This window comes from Haemorhous mexicanus, chromosome 12 (genome assembly GCF_027477595.1).
Source record: "Haemorhous mexicanus isolate bHaeMex1 chromosome 12, bHaeMex1.pri, whole genome shotgun sequence".
Taxonomy (NCBI): Eukaryota; Metazoa; Chordata; class Aves; order Passeriformes; family Fringillidae; genus Haemorhous; species Haemorhous mexicanus.
Window position 1 is genome coordinate 15,139,265 of NC_082352.1, and position 20,771 is coordinate 15,160,035.

Here is a 20,771-nt window from a genome sequence, read left to right on the forward strand (position 1 = left end):
CTGCTTGGTACAACTGTCATATACAATGTGCCCCAGGGCTACCATAAAGTACTGGTCCAACCACAGCAGAGCTCCAGGTTTAGGGATTGTCCTGGTCTGAGACTCTTGGCAGGGAAAGGGGCAGCTGCCAGCTCAGGGAAATAACCCCTCCAAACAAAAGAGCAGGGAGCTGGCAGGTAAAGATTGCTTTTCCCACAGTGAAGCCCCAGGGGAGATGGTTTATTTAGCAAGACAGCGCTCAAAGCAAATGTTTGGAGAGAGCATTTCAAAGGCGACTTTGCAAAAAGGGGAGCTCTCTTCCTTAATTTCTCCTTCAGAAAGGCCATGTCTAACTGTAGTAAGGAGGGAAGCCAGCACACACAAGCACCCCAAAGCTACTCTCCACACACTGTTTCCATCAGATAACCAAAGGAAACCTGAGCAGTTTGATTTATGGATGTTGTCTGCTTCTATGGACACTCAGCGGAGCACGGAACAGCCAATTAAAGATGTAATTAAGCTGCCAAAGCCCAGGAAAGCTGATGGAAAAGCTGCTGGTCTGTTTTCTATCCTGTCTCTCCCAATGATACACAAGAGATACATGCAGGGCAGCTTCCCCAGGTTTGGATTTAATATCTAACAGAACATACAGAGCCAAAAAAAAGGAAAATGAAATACAAGGTCACCCTGACCAGAACCCGGTGTCCTCTTCCTGCTGGAGCTGTGTGTTCACCCACCCCTTGGTATATCTGTAACCCCAAACCAGGCTTTGAAGCAGGCAGCTCCCCAAGCACAAGTGTTCACCATCGCATCATGTTTCCTCTCAGCTGCAGGGAAGATGATCTGGGCAAAGGAAAAAAAAAAAGGGATCCAGCCGAGCCAATGTGCTCCAAAACAAAGGTGTGTTTGTTCGAAGGCAGGGAGTACCCGGTGTGAAAATGCAGCCATGCCCCACATGTCGTCACTGCAGCTGCTCAGCACTGCTCTAAAGGGAGCAGAGACACAGTGTGGAGGTGACATGGGGCAGATGTGCCTTCCCACTGTGCCTGCCTGCAGCTCAGCCTGAAACCTCCCAGCAGAGCCTGGGAAGGCAGGTGAAGACCAGGCAGAAACTGTCTTTCCAAGCTGCAGTGGTATTTTTGCCCATTTTCTCAGCAACTTCGAAACACCCAAACCTGGCTGCGCTGCAACACAAGCTAGCAGCAGGTAGGACATCCCACCTTCATTCCCATCAGCTAACAATGTTCCAGTGCTGTAGCTTGTCTGGGGGAAGGTCTCATCTTGGGAGTTTCTCTCTTCTCAAGACCCCAAAAATAGTCTCTCTCAGCCCCAGAGCAGCATCAATGGCACTCTGTTTCCTCCACAAAGCAAAGCCAACTTTCTGCTCATTGTCATCTTGCATGCCTTCCAGCCAAACATTACATATCCTAAAACCCATCCCAAAGGAAAAACAGGAGGAGGCAGCAATTTTTCTCCTCCCCGACAGGACCAGCACTTCTGCTGTGCAGAGGACAAAGCTGTATGGAACTGTATGGCTGCAAGACAGACCAGGCACAAGCACCTTTACATATGTGCTCTGAAGCAGTGCAGCATCTCCTGCATCTTCAGCTGGAGACTGGGAACGACCTGCTGGAATAGCTGAGTATCTGAACATCATAACTGCCTTGGGGATCAGATCCCAGCTGGTCTGCAGGACCGTCAGTACTGCTGCTGTCTTCCATAGGCTAGTTCCTGAACCTTGGACCCTTCTGCCCAGCCTGAAGCAAGGAAGGACTGGGATACAGGGATGGTGAAAACAAGTCTGTGCTCTGTTTTACCTACAAAAAAGCATTTGAGTCTGCCCATTCTGGGGAGCCTTTTTATCTTTTGCCTCTGGGAGCACTGAGACTGAACTCCAGAGGGATCATTTTTCCATCCTTTGCCCACCTGGTGCACAGCAGCTATGCCAGCATGTTCCTAAAGGTTTCCACTGTAGCACACCACGCCAGAGCAGCCTTGCCAGTGCTCTCTAGGGCTAATGCTGGGAGTGAGAAACCAGGGTGTCGGAGTCTGCCAGCCTGTAAAAGGCTCAACTAAACCTCAGATGGAGCTTAAACAGGCAATACTTCTTCCAAGCAAGCAGAGCAGCTCTTTTCCAAAGCCTCCCAATCCTCCAAACTTCCCATTTGCTCTGTTTACAGGATGTCTAGGAAAGTGGCTGGCACCTTGTGTGTCATGGTGTAACCCTTCCTGGCATAGCCCAGAGCTCAGCTCACTGCCCTGCGGGTTACAGCTCAGCACAGTGGCATTCCCATCCTGACAGAACCGTAGGAGCAGCTTGTCAAGTGTTTTCTCTGAAGCACGAGAGACAAGCAGGAAGAAGTGTTAAGAAAACTGTGGCATAATTAATTGAAGCTTGCACCTCTCCCCCTTTCCCTGAAGCAAGACTTCGCAGATCCGTAACCTGCCAGATCTGCTGTTAACGTAGCTGGGGCTGGTGGCACGTCACAGTTCTGCTGATTTTTTTTTTTTTTTTAATCTGGCGTGGAGGAGGGAGCTGGAAGAAGAAAGATCCATGCTCAGAGCAATGATGAAACTCAGTCCAGACACCCACTAGAATAGGAACAAATGGGAATTTTGGGCTCAGAGGAACATCAGAGCAGTGAAACATGACAAAAGGCATGCGGGAATTGCAGCTATATGTCCGCAGTGAGTCCACATCAGCCTAGGTCCTTATAACTGAATCACAGAAGGGACCTTAAAGCTCATTTAGTTCCAAACCCCCTGCAATGGGCAGGGATACCTTCCACTAGACCAGATTGATCAGAGCTTCATCCAATCTGGCCTTGAACACTTACAGGGATGAGGCAGCCACACCTTCTCTTGGTAACCTGTGACAGTAACTCATCACCCTCACAATAAAGAATTTCTTTCTAATATCTAAGCTAAACATATTCTGTCAGTTTTACACCATTATCCCTTGTCCTACCAACGGCTACAGCAACCTCCTGCAGCCCAGTATGCCAGGCTAACAAATCCTTTCCCCAGATTCCCTTCACAGACTGGGGCAGAGCCAGGGACACAAGCAGGCTTCTTGGATCATCTAAGTCAATACCAACATCTGTTCCCCCAGCCATGAGTGCCAGCTCGAGCAGAGCACAGCGAATGTCTGCAAACCCCCAGTGCATCCCTGAGCGCTCACCAGCAGCTCATGCTGTTCCCATCGCCTGCGTGGCCACACTATAAATCAACCGAGACAGGCAATTAGGGATCTATATTAAGGCCCTTATAAATATATATTGTACATCTCCCTGGAACATTCAGGCTGTCTGGCTGCTTGATGGGCTGAGCTGTGTCAAAACCTATAGTATCCAAAGTGTCCCCACATTGCTCCGGGCGAGCATGGCAGACTCCGACACGAACTCAGATTTTCCTATCTCAGCCACAAAGTTCTGAACTTCACCCTGGCATAAAGCATAACTTCTATTAATTTACTATAATTGGTTTCAAACTAGTCTTAATTAAAACCGGTGTGCACTTGCTTAACTCCATTGAAACCAAACTGAAATAAGATTGGAGCAGAATTGATTCCTTTCTGAAGTGAGCTAAAGCTGGGTAAGCTGGTTAAAGAGTATCCACAAGGGTATTTGCGGTGGTTCAGCTAAAATGATTTACCGCAATCTCTAATTGAAGCAATTTCAGCTCGGATATAGAGAGGGTAAGCTAAGAGTTGGCGAGGCCAAGCATCCTTCCCACCCGAGTGCCTTCCCCAAGGCATCATGTTTCCAGCTCAGCCCAGAGAATGATCTCCCTTGGCTCTTCTGGGAGCAACAGGAATAAACCCGGCGGCAGCCGGAGCTGGTCCATGAGCCCTGAACCGGCCCGAGCGCCAGCGGCGTGGGAGTCGGCACTGCCAGATGGTGCTCGGCGAAACCCCGGGCAGCGACGTGGGAATCTGCGCAGCATCTCCCCCCGGCAGCCTTCCCCAGGATGTTTTGAATTTTAGCTTTTGAAAACACGGAGTGGTGAAGCCTCACGGAGCAAGATAAAAATAGAGCCGTAAAAAAGGCAAATCCTCCCCTCCTCCTCCCAGAAAGCTGGCGCAGGGCGTAGCTGGAAACAGATGTGAACATGTCGGCAGCTCAGCTGGGCTCTGGAAAACCTCCACTCTCCCCCTTCCAGAGCACAGGATGCTGCTGACGAAATAAACCCACCAAAATTCTGCATTGCACAGCCAGGGGCTGTGCTCAGCCTGGTTTTCCCTGGACACACATGGATGTTTCTACCCTACCTACCTGGCTAAAGAGCCATGGGTTTGTAATTCCTGAGACTTCAATATCTCAACAGAAAGGGGTTCCCAGATGAGTTGGGGTACATATTTTGATGCCAAATGAGGTTTTTGCTGCTCCTTGCTCTCCCTGCCTTACGCAGAGTCTGTGCTCATGGCTGCCTTGGAGGAAGGCAGCAGGCAATGATAATCCTGATGGTTTTCCTAGTAAGGGTAAGCAGTTCACTACTGCCCCATTTTTCTTTGCTAAGGTAAATCAATAAGCAAAAATGCAGCAAGGGTATAGCTCATCTATTGCTCAGGAACACAAAGTACCCAGCAGAGATGCAAACCAGGAATGGATAAGCTTCATGGTGAGCTTAGAGTGGGTTGAGGCTCCTGCATGGAAAGGTGAAGAATACGGAACACAACCTGAAGGTATGAGCAGCAATGGGGTTTGCTGGGCTGTTTTCACACCAATATTCACTTTGCTAGTTTGTTTTTCACCTCATTCCTCACCTCACCCCCAAATTCCTCACCTCACATCTTTGGGAAACTGAGGCAGCCTAGCAAAGTAACTCCAAAGGAGGCTTGGCTACGAGTGATTTATCTACACCATCAACTTCTCCTTTGTCCACCACTACAAATCAGTAATCCCAGCTGTTATTTGGGAACCCCCAGCCTTTTTGGCTGGCTGTATGCTGTGACCATCTCAGGAGGGATGGATACCTGGAGGCACGCCAGGCGAGTTAACACTACATCTGGACGGTCTCTCCTGGGGCTTTCCACGGCATCCCAGCTCCTCTATTACACTGCATACAGGAAAACAACCAGATCATCCTTTCTTTCAAATTCCTCTCTTCCCCAAGAGGCAGAAGAACGTTCTTGACAGTCAACACTCCTGAACAGCTTCATGCCAGTAAGAAAAGAGATGCCCCAGACACCAAACATCAGGAACCAGATTGCTGAGTTTGGAGCACTCAGGACAGCCCTCTTTTCTCCTGCCTGCTTGGCTCATCTGCTCCCTGCTGTCACACTTCTGACTCTACAAAAACTGTTGGAAACTGGCTCCTTCAAGAGCAAGTGGTTAGTGGTGTGATGTCATCTGCCTCATTGCCTTTTGTGGGGAGGATGAGTAAGGAAGGGTTGCACTTTTATCCTTCTCTAACACTGGAAATAGCAGTTTAGCAAATCTGAGCCATCTGACAAGAAGCCACCATCTCTTTTCTACCTTTCATGGACCTCCTGCACACTACAGACTCTCACCTGATGTTTGTAGAGGATGCCCTAACATTTTATGGACTGTCTGGGGTGGGACCTTGTCATACGCTGCCACCTCTGCAGACCTATGATGACACAATTGAAGCAACAGACAACGAAAAGGGAGTGGTTTGGCTCACTGAGAATAAAATCCCCCCCAAGACATGTCAAAAGCAAATCCCTAACACAGAATAACTCCACTCTGGAATGCTGCATGCTCTCCAGGGCGGAGAGAGCAAGACTGAACTCAACAAAATAAATTTCTCAGGGACTTCTAGCAGTCTCCTCCAGAGTAATCCACTGACTCTATGGGATATCCATGGTCTGCCAGTGGAAACCAGTGACCTCAGGCACATTAATGACTCCACATATGCAGCAGACTCCCAGTTAACATCCTATAACGTGAGGTGCTCAAAGGGTACAGCACTGTCCCCACCACCTCCGGCAGGAAGCCAGGCAGGAGAGACTGGACCAAGCTGGAGAGGAAACAAAGGGCTGTAACTGCTTCACCTTACAAAGCTGCGCAGAAAGGAAGGAAGAGATGTGTGCAAGAATTACCCTGTGCAAGGGAGCAGCTGGTCTGGCATCCTTTTGGAATGAGCTTTTTTTCTCTCATGCAGAGCAGAGCTGTAGACGAGGCTGGAGGGCTTCCACCTATCATGGTATGGTTTGGTAGGGACATTTAAAGGCCATTTAGTCCAACCCCCCTGCCATGGGCAGGGACACCTCCCACTAGACCAGGCTGTTCAGAGCCCCATCCAACCTGGCCTTGAACACTTCCAGGGGTGGCACTTCACATCTCTGTGCAACCTCTTCCAGTGCCTTGCCATACTCACAATGAAGAATTTCTTCCAATACCTAATCTAAAATTACTCTCTCTCATCTTGAAGCCATTCCCCCTTGTCTTGTCACTCCATGCCTTGTCCAAAGTCCCTGTCCAGTTTTAATGGAGCTCTTTCAGGCACTGGAAGAGGCTCAAAGGTCTCCCTGGAACCTTATCCAGGCTGAACAACCTCAACTCCAAGTCTGTCTCCTTAGTAGAGGTGCTCCAGGCTCTGATCATTTCTGTGACTTCCTCTGGGCTTGCTACAACAGATCCATGTCCTTCCTGTGCTGAGGACCCCAGATCTGGATGCAGTCTTCCAGATGGAGTCTCACCAGAATGGAGTAAAGGCATAGAATCACCTCCCTCGACCTGCTGACCTTGGTGACAACCACTCTCAGGTCATCTGCTACTTGTCTCAACTTCTACAGGGTTGGAAAAGACACTCCCAAAGCAAACCAGGCACTGGATTCCCATTGTGCTGACCAGACTGGCATTTGCACAATCACTTCAAAAACTGGGGAAGCTCTTGGGCACAGCCCTGCAGCCCTTATCCCTGGAAGAGTGGGCAGAAGGTACCCAGGTGACACTCTTGGAGGCCAAAACCAGCCACCCTCCCCTAGGGCAGTCGGAGCAGGTCAGGAGGAGATGCTGGGTCTCCCCAGCAGTGCTGAGCTGGGCTGGCCCCAGTTCACTGTGCTTGGAGAAGGCGTCGAGGGCAGCTGACCTTACGTAACCAGAGAACAAAGTGGCTAAATAAAAACTGGAGCTGGGAACGGGCTGCGGAAGTGGGACACGGCTTTCCTGACTAATCAACCAGCATCTGAAGGAAACCAAACTCAATGGCAGGGAAACAACTGCATAAACACATCCCGAGGGAAGAAAGGGAGAGAGAGGAAACGCAGGGAAGACCGTGGGGGCACTGGCCCCTTCCACCCCCACTCCTGCCCTTAGTGCTTGGCTAGCAAAGCCTGGAGCATCAGGACAGAGAGCACAGCAGGAAATCTGCCATGAGCTCAAGGATTTCAAAGGGTGACCTTGCTTGTTTACCTGCAAAGCCACCAACTGAACATTTGGAAGGGCCTCTGGGAGAGGAGAGGATTTGGGCTGGGATAGCTCAGCAGCTCTCCTCCCACTGCTGGCTTCAATGGCAACTCAGTCGGAAGTCGATGAAGGGAATGGAGAGATTTAACCCTGGGGAGAAGTGCTGGGACCCTGCAGCTCCCACTCTAATGGGGCAACAGCAACTATCCAACTGCCAATACAGCACGGTCTGAACCACAGCACCCTAGGGAACCATCCCATATATCCCAGTACAAAACAAGTGACTGAAGAAAGGGGGGCGCCCTCTCTCCCCGTTGCCATCACCTCATGAGTTTTTGCCTGGAAATGGCAGAGTTTTGGCTGACTTGCTCTCATCACCTGGGACCATGCTCAGACATGGGGATTTCCACTGGCCACTGTCCTGCTCCAAAAAGTCCTCCCTTCACGCAATCCTCTGGCAAAAGGAGTATTTTTCAGGAGCCTCTGATTTTCCAGGAATAATCCAGGAAGGTCCTGGCCCAGCTCTGACCCTCAGTCTCTCTGGGGGAACTCCCCAGCAGCCCATCCGGTCTCAGCCTTGGGTGGTCAAAGCCAGACGGGACTGGGGCCGTGATAAACGTCCAAGGCCAATGAACCAGCTCCTTTTTCCCCTCCCCAAAAAACATCTGCCTTTGGTTAAAAGCCAATGACCCTGCAAAGCTCAGCTCCAAATAAATTCTTAAGGAACAATTTTCTGGTGCATTATAGGGAAGAGGAAAATAGGTGAGGAAGCCAGAGCCCACTAGGACCTGTGTGGGGGCAAGTTGTCCCACCCTGGGGCAATGGGAGCTCTGGTTCCAGCAGATTTACTCCAGGAGGGGAGAGCCAGACTCTTTTGAAAGGTTACACTTGAATAAGTGAAGCCAAGTTGCTCTTCCAGATAGCTAACAGGGGCCATGGCAGTCGTTAGGATCCACGCCATCCAGCCTGCTATTTTTAGATCATCCAGAAGGAAGGAAACCTCAGACAACCATCAGTGCGAGCTGAACTGAAGCTCCTCAGCTGCTTGGCCAGCACTGCAGGAGCTGCTCCACCCAGGCTGTCTCACTTCTGACAGTGGGAGGATGGATGAGACTTGCAGAAAGCTCAGGGAGGTCACCAGCTCTGCAGCCCTCACCCTTCCATTGCAGAGATAAAGCTGACAGCAGGAAACAGGTAGATCCACCAAAAAAAAAAAAAAAAAAAAAAAAAAAAAAAAAAAAAATTTCCACCCTGAACAGCCAAAGACCTGAGCTGGTTGCTAGTGCAGACATTTATAAGACCAGGGAGGGGTGAGTGATCCAGGATGTTCAGAGAAAACAAAGCCTGGGGATGGGAAAGCAAAGCCTCTCACTCTGGTGTGATTTTGCAAGGCCCTGTGGCTGCATCCTGCACAGGGAGAGGCAGCCTTGGCTCAGTGCTCGGGTTGCAATCCAAAGCTCACATGAAACGTGCTTTTGGCTGGGACGACCTGGCCTGGGGAGTACAACAGGGAGGCCCTTAAATAGCAGCAGAGGCGGAGAAGGAGAAGCCAAGCAACTGTAAAGCATGAACCACTGACAAGGGAAGGTGAAAAAAATTTCCCCATGTGCAAGATAATTAATGAAAGGTTATTATTTTTTTTTTTTTTTTTAATATCTTAAGTCCCCAGAAAACAGGATCGTCCCTCTTCATCTCTCTCCTGAGGTTTTGCCAGACACTCAGAGCAACATAACAGTTCATAGGCAATGTGGGCAGCCTGGCACAGGGATCCCTCTGCAGATCTATGGATGTTTTGGAGATCTGGGATTGCAGCCAGCATCTCATCCTGCACCGATTCCAGGGCTCTGAGGGCTTTCACAAGGAGAAAAGAGGCTGGAGCCCAAGATCCCATAAAAAATAGGACAACAACGACATCTCTCCACACTGGCCTCTGGGGCATCCTGCTGCTAAACCAAGCCCTAAAACCCCAAAACACAAACCAGGGAAAAAAGCAGCAAAAATAAAAGCAGCGCCCTGGTTTGTGCCATGGCAGACTCGATTCCCAAACTATGCTAGGTGGGGATGAAGACATTGATTTATTACTGTAAAATAAGCTTCTCCTTTTGCCTGAGCAAACCTGACTGGTGCCATGGAACACGGAGGGCCCAGGAGCAGGGAGGCACGGAGCTGTGGCACAGGGGCACTCACTGGAGGAGCTCAGCTGGCCAGCCCTGGCTGGGACATGAAGCTCCACTGGGCCAGGTCGCACATCGGAGCCATTGGAGGGACCATGACCCTCCTCTGTCTGTCCTGCTGGGGAAGAAGCGATCTCAGCCAGCAATTCCAGGTCCTTCAGGATAACCTGCAGAGAGAGAGAGGGATGGTGCAGGGTGAGCTTTCCTTTCCAAATCCACATACAGAGAGGGTGAGGTCAGAAGCAAACACCAAATCCCAGCACACTGGGAAAAGTATAGTAAAAGAGGGCTACCCACAAAATTCCAAGTGGAAATTTCAAATGTTTGCAGAGGGGATGGGGAAGGAAAGACAAAAGAGAAAAAAACCCCAGTTTCTGCTCTGAGAGTCCTGAGGAAGCATATGAAATTAAACCAAATTTACACAACCAGGAATAGGGCTTGCTTTCCCTTTGTCCCACTTTGTGGAAGTCTGGGAAGTGTGTTCCCTTCATAACCTCAGATTTGGGACAATCCCAGCAAGAGCACAGGGATATTCTGGGAGCACATACCAGCCAGCTCCCCTCTGCAAGGCAGCATCCCAGGGAAGGCTCAGCTCAGGATGTCAAGCCAGAGCAGCCATTCAGATTTCATAGCTCTCTTTCCAGAAGTCACCAAATCAGTCTATATATAGCACTTCTGGAGAAGTTATTACTGGGTGGGTTTTTTTTTTCCATCCCCAACCCTTCTCAAGTCTCAGGCTATTTTGGGTCCCCCTTCATTCAAATGTCCTTGGGTCGAGATGTTTCATGAGCTGTCCCTGATGCTCAAAGTGAAGCGGGGCTGTGCAGAGCAAAAATGCTGCCAAAAAGGGTCAACTGCCATGTCTTTACTCCTCAGCATCTGGCACAGCACATCCAAACCACCCTCTGCCCATCAGCACAGTATCCCAGGCTTTCCCTGTGCTCTCACAATGCATCTTTCTGAAGAGCTGCAGTTATATAGAAGTTTTAGTTTTGGAGATAACATAGAAAACCCCTCCCCCTGGAAAAACAAAAAGCCAATTATGGTTATTTTTCTTTTATCATGCTGGAAAATACAACCCCTTAAAATCAGAAAGAGGAGCTCCTTGGTTGTTCTTTTGCACAGATATCTTAAGCTGAGTGCATTTTTGGGGCTTTGTTTTTTTTAAATTAAGGCTGATTTTCAAGCCCCCAGCAGCCTCAGAGCAGGCAGTGTGGTGTCTAGGCAGTGTATGGTGTAGAGGCAGTGGTGAGGAAGCAGCCTGCCATAAGCACCACAAGGCTCCAGCACACTTGGGAAGACCCTGTGCCTATAAACATGATTAAGTCTCAACTCACAGCTCCCAAAGGCAGGAAAAAAAAAAAAAAAAAGATAACAACTTGTACTGCTGTCTCTGAAGAATACAGCACCTCTGGGATGCTGTCAAGGCTGGGAGCTCACTGCCAGTGTGGAAGGACCCTGCCATCACCAGCCTTCATCCTCTTCTAGGGAGAGGAGTCTGTGGTCCCTGGCAGAGGGAAGACCTTGGTCCTCCCTCCCTGCCTGGATTTCACGCATCTGTGGCTCAGACAGAGTGGTGCTGGCTGTGTTTTGTTTCAAGCAGAGGACGTCCCTGAGCAGAGCTCCTAAAACCTGATGTAGGCTCTCTAGTGGCTAATCATGTGACTCAGCTGAACTTCCAGCCTTTGAACAGGCACCAGCTTGGTTCTCAGGCTCTTACAATGGGGAAATAACACCCATAAAGGTTTCCAAGTCATGTTGGCTGAAACTGGCAAAGGGACTCAGGGCTTGGCTACAAGGGCTGGCAGTCAGGCAAGAGCCAGGATTCTCATTCATGTGGTGCATTTTGCCAAACCCAGCACAACCAGGAGCTGAGGCACCGTGTGGCTGATGTACAGCATGACCTGGCCACTCATGACTGCCTTCCTCCTGCACTCACCACTGCCCTGGTGCCCCCACCCAGCTTAGTTTTCACCAGCAGCTCTGACAACTTGAGGAAATATGACCAAGCCCTCAGGCTAGGCAGGAAACAACCCTGCTGCATCCCAAAGCTTTCAGAGTCATGCCTTTAGGTCAGATCCTTAATCCAGCCTCTCAGAGCTGTGTCATGAGCCCCCATCTCTGACATCCTGCTTGGGCTCAGGATGCTCTGGCCAGGGTAGCCAGGGCAGCAGTGACCAGCACCACTGGAGGGTATGCATGGATCTCGCAAGCTTTGGAGAGGTTAAGGAATATCCCCCCTGTGGTAGGTTACAGGCAGGAGGTGGAAAAAGCAGCACAGGCTGAATTTTGCCACTGAAAAATACGGAGGAAATAACAAGCAGGAGGGATCGGTACATGAGCATTGTGAAGAAGAGCAGGCAGCAAAGACCTGGGGTTTTCCAGCCGTGGGAAAGAGGCAGGAAGCTCCAGCTCCCGCTGATTCTTCCCGCATGCTCTGGAGAGGGTTCCCAGCTGGGGACAGAGGAAAGGCAGGAGTGCTTGGTATGCACTGCACATCCCTGTGCTGAGCAGAGCTGGAGCTGGCGGCTGGTTTTGTGTGAGCCAGGAGGCTGTAAGAAAGCAATATCCTGCCATTGCCATGGCAACGGCTGGCTGCGCCAGGAGCGAGCTGGTCCCATCCGTCAGGAACCCAGCGGCCCTCGGACCGACAGCGCTGGAGCACGAGGGCCAGAGCCCACCCCAGCTGCCAGGCAAAGGTGTGATCCTGACAGCCAGCCTGGAGGATCAACCCCCAGGGGTGTTTGCCTGATCCGAGGGGATTTCTGGGAAGGTTTCCCAGCGGTGATGAGACATAGGACAGTGTGCCCTGCTGCGGGCAAACGTGTGCCTGGTTAGTGTAAATAGGAAGGAGCAGGAGAAGCAGCGTCATGATGGATGGGGAGACCTGCCCAATGTCTCAAACCATTCCCAGCACAGGGATGAAGAGCAGCATGGAAGAGGATGAGCTCTGGGTGGCCGGGGAATGAGAAGCAGGTTTCCAGACAGTTATAAATAAGCAGCTATTTCTCCTCTCTGCGAATAGGCAAGATTTCTCCCTGCACTGCCTCCAGAGCACAGATTTTGAGGGCACGCACAACTGTCAGCTTTTCCAGATCTAGGTCAGGTTAATTTGCTGCTTGTTCTGGTTGAATGGAGTCGAGACCAGCTCTGCTAGCAGTGGCACGGGGGGAAGCAGCCCCTGGATGGTGTGTGCTGGATGGGATGCACCTCCCTGTGCGTGCAAAGCGGTGCCTCGGCGCTCGTGGAAGGGGGAGCATTTGCCCTCTTGTCAGAACACTGGGCTGGCCCAAACCCAAGGCAGAGGAAGGGGAGGGGACCCCAAATGTGCTGCAGACCCCTGGGAGTGAGACAGCATCCCACAGCACATGATGACTACTACGACACCAGAGCAGGCTGCAGCAGCAGCTCCTGGGACACATGCAGTGAACAAGGGTATGGACTGGCTCCTCAAGGTGTTGTCCTTGCTGGTATTTACAGATAAGCTGTGGGAAAAAAGGAATAAATTAAAATGCCTGTGTGCAGCAGGGAGATGCTCCTGGATGGCCTTGGATGTCCTAGTGGACATCTAATATTCCCTGGGCAATGAAATGGGGCACTCAAGATCAGGTTATTCTTGCCAAGGAGAAGATGGGAATTCAGCTGAAGCAAGATACTAAGAAGATAGAAAACAAGAGCATTAAGGGCTGCAAAGTACTTCAAAGAGGCTCAAAAATCTGGGAGACTGTGGAAACACCCATGGCATTTCCAGGATGGGCAACACAGGTGGTGGAGAGAGCCAGTGGGAACAAGGAAAAGCCAAGGATGCTGCTGGGTGCTTCCTCCTTCTCCATAGTATAAACGCAGCCCCATTTGTTTTACATTTTTTGTTCTTCCAACGCTTTTAGCTGTAGCCAGGGAAGGAGGTGAGCATGGGCAGGCAGTCCTGGAGCCAGGAGTGGCCAGGAGCAAGGCTGGCCGAGCCCCAGACACACACAGTGTGAAAAGCAAACTTGCGTTCCCCCCCTGCCTCCACCAGCTTTAAAGACAGAAAAAGAAAAGAAAGCCCATCATTAATCTTCCCACACCAAATTAACCAAACCTCTTTTTAGGTCCCCGACACAGTAACTTTTATCCTCTGATCTTGCCAAGATCTACTTTTTTTGCCTTCCCAGGAGAGGATGGGGAGCAGAGGGAAGGCAGAAGGCCTGGGGGCTTCTCCTCTCCTCCTCAGGGCAAATCCTGCCAGGTCATGCTGACATATGCTCACAGCACCAGCAAATACAGCTAGCAGTGGGGGAAGGCACTTGGTAATAGAACTACAGCCATCCCAAAACAAGCTGGAACCTGAAAAATCCCTGCCCACCCTCCTGCTTTTTTAAATCCCCCAACTGTCTCTGCTGCTGGGGGTGTGAGGGCCAGGCCTGCAGTGCCCAACACTGTCACAGCTCACAGCAACTCTTTACATGTGTTTAGTTAGTGCACGGGAGCTTAACATGCCACCTGATGCCAGTCAGGACAGGATGCCAAGGAGGTATTTCATAGAATCACAGAATCCCAGAATATGCTGAGTTGGAAGAGACCCACAAGGATCATCAAGTCACGGAAACCTTAAGGTTGGGAAAAAAAAATAAATCTAAGATCACTGCATCCAATTGCCACGCTCACAACCAAACCAGGTCCAAGTGCCACAAGTGCTATTGCTTCCTGCATTGAAGGGCAAGGAAGGATGCAATACAGGTCCAGCTGGTGGAATGGGGCTAGAAAAGCCCTGGAGTATCCCTTCAGGCCATGCTCTGGGAGGCTGGATGCCTGCAAACCCTTTAAACTCAACACCCACAGTGCCAGAGCTCATGACACGCAAAGGGTTTGCTTTTATTTGCTGTCTCTCACCCACCACCTCCCTCTGCACAGAGGGAACCAGGCACCCAAAGCCCAACTCACCAAATCTTGCATCCTACATCTCCATCCCACCCTAGACCCTCTCTGAGTCAGCTTCCCAGGACAGAGATTGCCTGTCCTCCATGGCAGTCATGTTTTCTGTGGTTTTAGTCTGCTCCATAACTTCACCCAGGAATGCTACAAGCACCACCTCAAGCCCAGATTGCCAGTTTAACCCAGCTCCTCACTGTACGCATAAACTGCAAATACATATACATATGTAAGCTAGGAAATTGTGGTCTGAAACTGGGGCTAAGCCAAGAAGCTCCCTATGGATCATATTCCCTACAAAGAAACTTCCTATTCTGCAGAATGCAGCACATAGATTATTGTTAAACCAGGTGGTCTTGAGTCCACTGAGAAAGCATCATCCCACTTCTGCCTACAAGCTGCTTCCACTTATGGCAAACCAGGCTAACTGCATTTTCCACTATCTGACTGGAATTATACACATTTCTTTATACCCCATATCAGTCCCAAGCTCACCCTCAGAGTCTCTCTTGAAAACAAGTTGCCTCCTTGCTTCATCACCTCATAGCTTTGAGTCTCCCTCCAGAGAAGATGTACCACCAAAAAAAGTTTAAATAAAGTCAAGCATACATATATTGCAGTTCTCCTCTTTGCAGTCTTTAGCTTACACCTCTGCTTTGCATCAGGTCACAATACTTCAGCTGTGGCAGATGAAAGGCCAGGAGCTGGAGGACAATGGCTCTAAACCCAACAGAGCAAAGCTCCATACCAAGCCACACTAAGACAGCTATTTGCTTTGGCACAAGCCTTTGTGTTCAGTGTCATTGTACTGGGATCGGGTGCGACAGGAGAAGTTCGCCAGGATTCAGTGTGACAGCAGAGCTCAGATCAGGGCAGAGACCTGGCTCTGAAGCCCTGCAGTGCTGCAGCGAGACACTGCAGCAGGACCATGCAAAGGAAAGAGATGACTATCAGTATACCACCATCCCAGGGTTTTCTTCTCTTCTAGTTTAATACTGGAAGCCCAAGAGAGGGTAGAACATTTCAGCTTCTTGTGGGAAGCTGGCTTGAGGGCCATGTAGAGGTTCAAGTACATCACAGAATCACATAATGGTCTGGGTTAGAAGGGACCTATAAAGACCATCTGGTTCCAATCCCCGTGCCATGGGCAGGGACAACTTCTGCTAGATAAGGTTGCTCAGAGACCCATTCAGCCTGAACACTTTAAGAGACAGGGCAGCCACAGATTCTCTGGGCAACCCATGCCAGTGTCTCACCATCCTCACATGGAAGAATTTCTTCTTAGTAACTCATCTAAACCTGCCCTCCAAAGTCAGTAGCAGCCAAAGCTTAGTTCACTCTCTCTAGAGAAGGTCACCAACTCTTGAGGAGACTTCTAAAGGAAGTGCTTCTGTACTGAAAACCTTGCTGAGCCACTGGGAAGGTTTTCATGTTAGCAGAGTTGAGAAAGCCAGAGTCTATCCAGCTTCACATCAGACACCAGCTCCACCTCATGCGTCATTCCTGCATGACTCAGACAAAAGTCCCAGCACAACTTTCAACCCCCAACAAGATTGAGGGGAGCAGATAAGCAAACAGGAACATGTTCAGCCATAAAGAAGCCATTCCATTGTAGAGCCGGAAAAAGGAAAACAAAGCAAAGAAAGAAACTGAGCAGCGTCACTGCTTCACAGTTTTCTCATAGATGCCTCAGCTCCTGTTGTGCTCACTTCAGCTCAGTGCCTGGATCCACTTAGAATCCAGGGAACTGAGAGACTACATCCCAAGCTGCCTTTGCACCATGAACTTGCAGAAGGAGGCAATTGAAGAACATGTCCTCTTTTCAGCAGTGCCTTTCAGCTGTGGTGCCTTTAGCCTGCAGGTGGAAAGGTCCCACTCACTGCTCCCAACCAGCATTTCCTAACTTTTCCTCTTTCCTAACATCAGTTTTTCAACCAGGGCAGCAAGGCTCCAACAGATGAACTGAGCAGATACTGCAGAAAAACCCACTCCCAGCAGGATCCAGTTATGTCTTGTAAGGAAGTTTTCAAGCACATCAAATTTTAAGCAGGGCTTTAACAGACTGCCTTCAAAAGCAGGTCTCAAACACAGGACAGAACATCTCCCTGTCAGGAAAGCACAGGAAGCAGCATGAGGCGACGCAGTGCAGCAGCATAGCATCTGACAGAGAGGAATCCTGGATCCCGACTTGTCTACATATCAAAGGGAACTGCCTGCTTCAGCTTTGCTCCAACTTCTCTGTGCTGCCTTTGTGAATCTTAACTAGGTCTCTTGACCATTTCCTTACTGGCACAGAAGAATTGGGTAGGAAGGGGAATAGGAGAGATGGCAGAGATGACTCAGGACACTGCAGATGCATCATGAGTTACTGGCCTCTGTTCAGCACAGTGGAGGTGGTGCAACACCCTGTGCTACTTGAATGATACTTGAATAACAAAAACGGGTGAGAACTTAAGGGGCATGCATCTGGCTCCATCCAGCATGAGTCTTCCTTTGCTTTGAGCTTGATTATTTATGGCAATGCAGAGAGAGACTGAGAGCAGCTCAACAAGACAAAACCTTAAAAATAAGGTGCCTGAGTACAGTCTTTCAGTCTGATGCACAGACTAGCACTGACCCTCTGAAGCCAGATTGTCCTTTGGTGATGAGCTGGTGACAAACAACTGCTCCAGGGCACATCAGCAGAATGACAAGTAGCCTTCAAACTGTGTACAGGGGCCAGGAGAACTCTAGGCACTACAGAAGGATGTTCAACCTTGTTGGGAATAAAGATCATACTGACACTGCTGCTGAGCAGGTTGCCTTGGGGAGGGCAGCATCACAGGACAAAGCACAAAAACCCTCTGAAGATGTGTGTATACCTCATGCTATACCACACAACGTACACAGCTCTATCTGGAAAGAGGAGGGAGATGCTTCCTCATCAGAGCTGATGTTTAGCTCACATAGGCCCCCATGCTGACCAGGTGATGCCCAGGCTGTTATCCAGCAGCTTGTGAGGGAGGGGTCACAGCCTGCAGGTGACGTGGGACAATATGACTGTGCACACAAATACTGCACTGGCTAAGCAAGCACCCCACATCCCCTTTCCTAACAGGCACTGACATAGTGGGTCAGTTAGCTCAGAGTGCCCTCATCACTCCCAAAAATGTCCAGCTCAAAACCTCCCTACTATTTCAGTAATTTCTATCTCCTCTGCAGAAAGCAGTAAATCTGGTTGACAGCCAGCTGAGTGGTGGTGTTTAATGGATTGACTCGTCTATGGATTTCCTTACCAAAAAAAAAAAAAAAAAAGCCACCTCCAAACATTTAAATAAATAGAAGCCAGGATTAAATAAATCAGCTTAAAATTACTTTTGAGCCATTCCCAGTTATGTCACATGGAGGAAATGCACCACCAGGGTCCTTTCTTCACTGTTTTTTTCAAATATTAATAAGCAGTGTAATTGCAACATGACTCACAGAGATCTCCTGCCAAGCTGGAGAGACTATCTGCAAGATGCAGGCTTTCTAGAGCGTTGCAAAGGCAGATGTGTGCTCGGGGACTCTTTTGGAAAGGTCTGCATTGTAAGCAGCAGGGGATGGAAAATGGCCAGGCAGTTGCTTGCCTTTGCAAGTCATTCCCTTCCCTCCTCTCTTAACGACCCCCTTACACATGGGATTTATTGCAGGATTGGGGTCTGGTGCTCTGAGCATGTAATGCACAGAACAGCGTGTGATTTTTATTCCATGAGGAAGGTCTGGGATGAGAAACCAGCCAGGATCATTTGTAGTTCTGGGCAAGAGGATCCAGCTAATGGTGGAGGCTCTACTAGTGCCTGGGCCAGCTGAGGGCCATGCTGGCCTCCCACCCAAGCACTGAAATGCTCCATGGAACAACAACACCAAAATTGAGATGACTGGAACCAGAGAAGAGGGGGGAAGAAGCAAGACAAGGAAGCAGGAAAATGGTGCAGCACCTTGGGAGGTGGGAGATGAAGAGCTCAACAGCAGAGCAAGGTGGCTCAGGTTGCTGCCTGATTATCCTTGCTCACTTATAAGCTGAGTGGTTCCCAGCCAGCCTGATGCCACTGGGCATCTACAGCAGCCCTGCCAGGCAATGCTGCTGCTGCTGTCCAAGCAGTGGGTGCTGCTTAAATGCCTCATGAATATGGATTTGGCAGTGCCAGCTTGGACACAATGCCCCTTGCATCTTTACAGAGGCTGATGCAAAGCACCTGAACACCCACTCAACAAGGTTCTTACCATGACCCCAGTCCCATGGATGATGCCCCATCTGCCTTCCCAGGCAGGCAAAAAGGATTCTTAGGAGCTGCTTTGAATGATCAATTCTCAGAGATAGAGAACAATGTTTACACACCAGAGAACCCCCAAGACAGCAGGATTTTCAGCTGGGCAAGTACCTGCAGGCTCTGCATCGGGTCTTCTTCAGTTTGGCCAACAGGGTAAAACTCCTCAGTGCCAACACTGGACAAACCTCACAAAATATCTCAGTCCCACCAAAAAATGAAAAGCCCAGCTAGATGTGGAGACAATAAGCTTCCAGGATTTTTGCAGCACCTACCTCATCTGACTCATCTGAGAGGGTGCGCAGCAAGATGGGGAAGAGGCTGTCGGTGTGTCGGAACATCTGGAAGAAGAAGGATGGGTGGCATCAGTCCTACAGGCCTGGTCATGCCCAGGAACAGGATACTTGCCCTGAGGGAGACTGCCAAGAGCTTCACCAGCACTTTCCATCTGAGTTGGAGAGCTCTTCTTCCTCAAGCTATGGGGTATCTGGCAGCCAAAGCCTTTTCAGAAAAGGCAGGTGGACACACATTTGCAAAACTACCAAGACAATCACAATTTGCACTGCTATCAAGGCAATGGAGCAGGCTGGGAGCTGACAAACTCAGTTGAATGCTGAGTCCCCAACTTACCTTACGAGGAGTCTTGATGTACAAGTGGTAAAGCCATTTCAGGACTGCAATTCTTGTCATCATCCCAATGGATGTATCACTAAGGTGGTAGTCCAGCACCTGAACTATCCCATCCAGGTTCAGGGTCACCTGTATCCTCTCACAGCTGCGTGGAAAGAAAAGAGGCTGGTTCAGTGTAACATCCAACTCACTCCTCCCATGGTGGGGAAGTCTATAACACTCCAGAGGCTGCATCAAACACCTCAGCTCAAACCCTCACTAGATACAACTCACTAGATGAGATTGCTAGTCCAGCCAGGCCTTGAACATTTCCAGAAACGGGCCGTCCACAACTTCTCTGTGAAACCTATGCCAGTGCCTCACCATCCTGCGAGTAAAGAGTTTCTTCCTAACATCTAACCTAAATCTCTCCTAGTTCAAAACTGTTCCCCCTTGTCCTATCTACCTATGTAAACAGTCACTCTCTTTTCTTATAATGCTTTGGAAGCAACAGAAATCTTCAGTGCTTTGAGTGTTACCACTTTTCCTAGAGCAGCTGGTACCTACACATGGGAAGGCACCACTCTAAATGAAAACAGCAGCACGGCTGTATGAGAAACTGGTCCATAGTGCAGCTGCCAGATATGGGTTCAAAAATTAGAGATCTATAAAATACACTCAGAATCCACCTCAAGGTTGACCAGCTCAAACACCTTCAGAGAACATTAACCCATGTGTACTCAAACTCCAACCTGATGAAGGCGTCCAGGTTCTGCTGATCCCAGTGGATTTGTGCTGAGAACTGCAGCTGGTGCCCTGTCTGGTAGTGAGTTTGGAATGCAGCTCTCTGCTAGAACCCTGCCTTGAGACCTTCATCTTGCTTCCCAAAAGCTACCCCAAAAGATCAGGATAACCCTTCATCATAAACAAGAGATGAAAGGAAGTAACTCTCTTAGTTCACCGGGACATTGTCTCTGTTAGAAATTGACAGCTTTTGCAGACTCTTAGCCCTTGGTCTCCCAGATTTTCTCCCTAATAGCTGGGACCTCCATTGGGACAGGTGACTCCAACACAGAAATTTTCACGATACAGCATTTTTATGTGCTGATTGTGATCCTGAAATCTACCTGATGGTTTCCCACCTCCTTGACAGCAAGAATATGAGAAGCATCTGTCACAGGAAACTCATTTAAGGAGAGATAATGGTTAGAACCAAGATGGTTGGAGAAGACCACCAAGGGGAGACTGCACTCAAGAGCCACGTCACACCTCTGGTACCCAAAGTACTGAATTATTCAAGGCTGGACCAGGCTCTTGCTGATTTTTGCAGCCTGCACAGAGCTGTCGTGCATCTTGTTTGATAAGAAATCCTAAGGGGCAGATTTCTCACGGTATAATTTGCAAGTAGAGCTGTGGCTTAATAGGATTTGATCTTC

At 49.6% G+C, this 20,771-nt stretch overlaps 1 protein-coding gene across 2 annotated transcripts in view; it reads right to left on the bottom strand.

Moving 5' to 3' along the window:
• The window catches only part of VAC14 (VAC14 component of PIKFYVE complex), a 59,223-nt gene that overhangs the window by 21,543 nt on the left and 16,909 nt on the right, over window positions 1-20,771 (bottom strand). For both annotated transcript variants that reach the window (XM_059857229.1, XM_059857230.1), the window contains 3 exons: window positions 19,357-19,501; window positions 19,002-19,067; window positions 9,540-9,693 (listed from right to left, as the gene is read on the bottom strand). In XM_059857229.1, coding sequence (XP_059713212.1) covers window positions 9,540-9,693; window positions 19,002-19,067; window positions 19,357-19,501 — 365 coding nt within the window. The remainder of the gene's footprint in view (window positions 1-9,539; window positions 9,694-19,001; window positions 19,068-19,356; window positions 19,502-20,771) is intronic.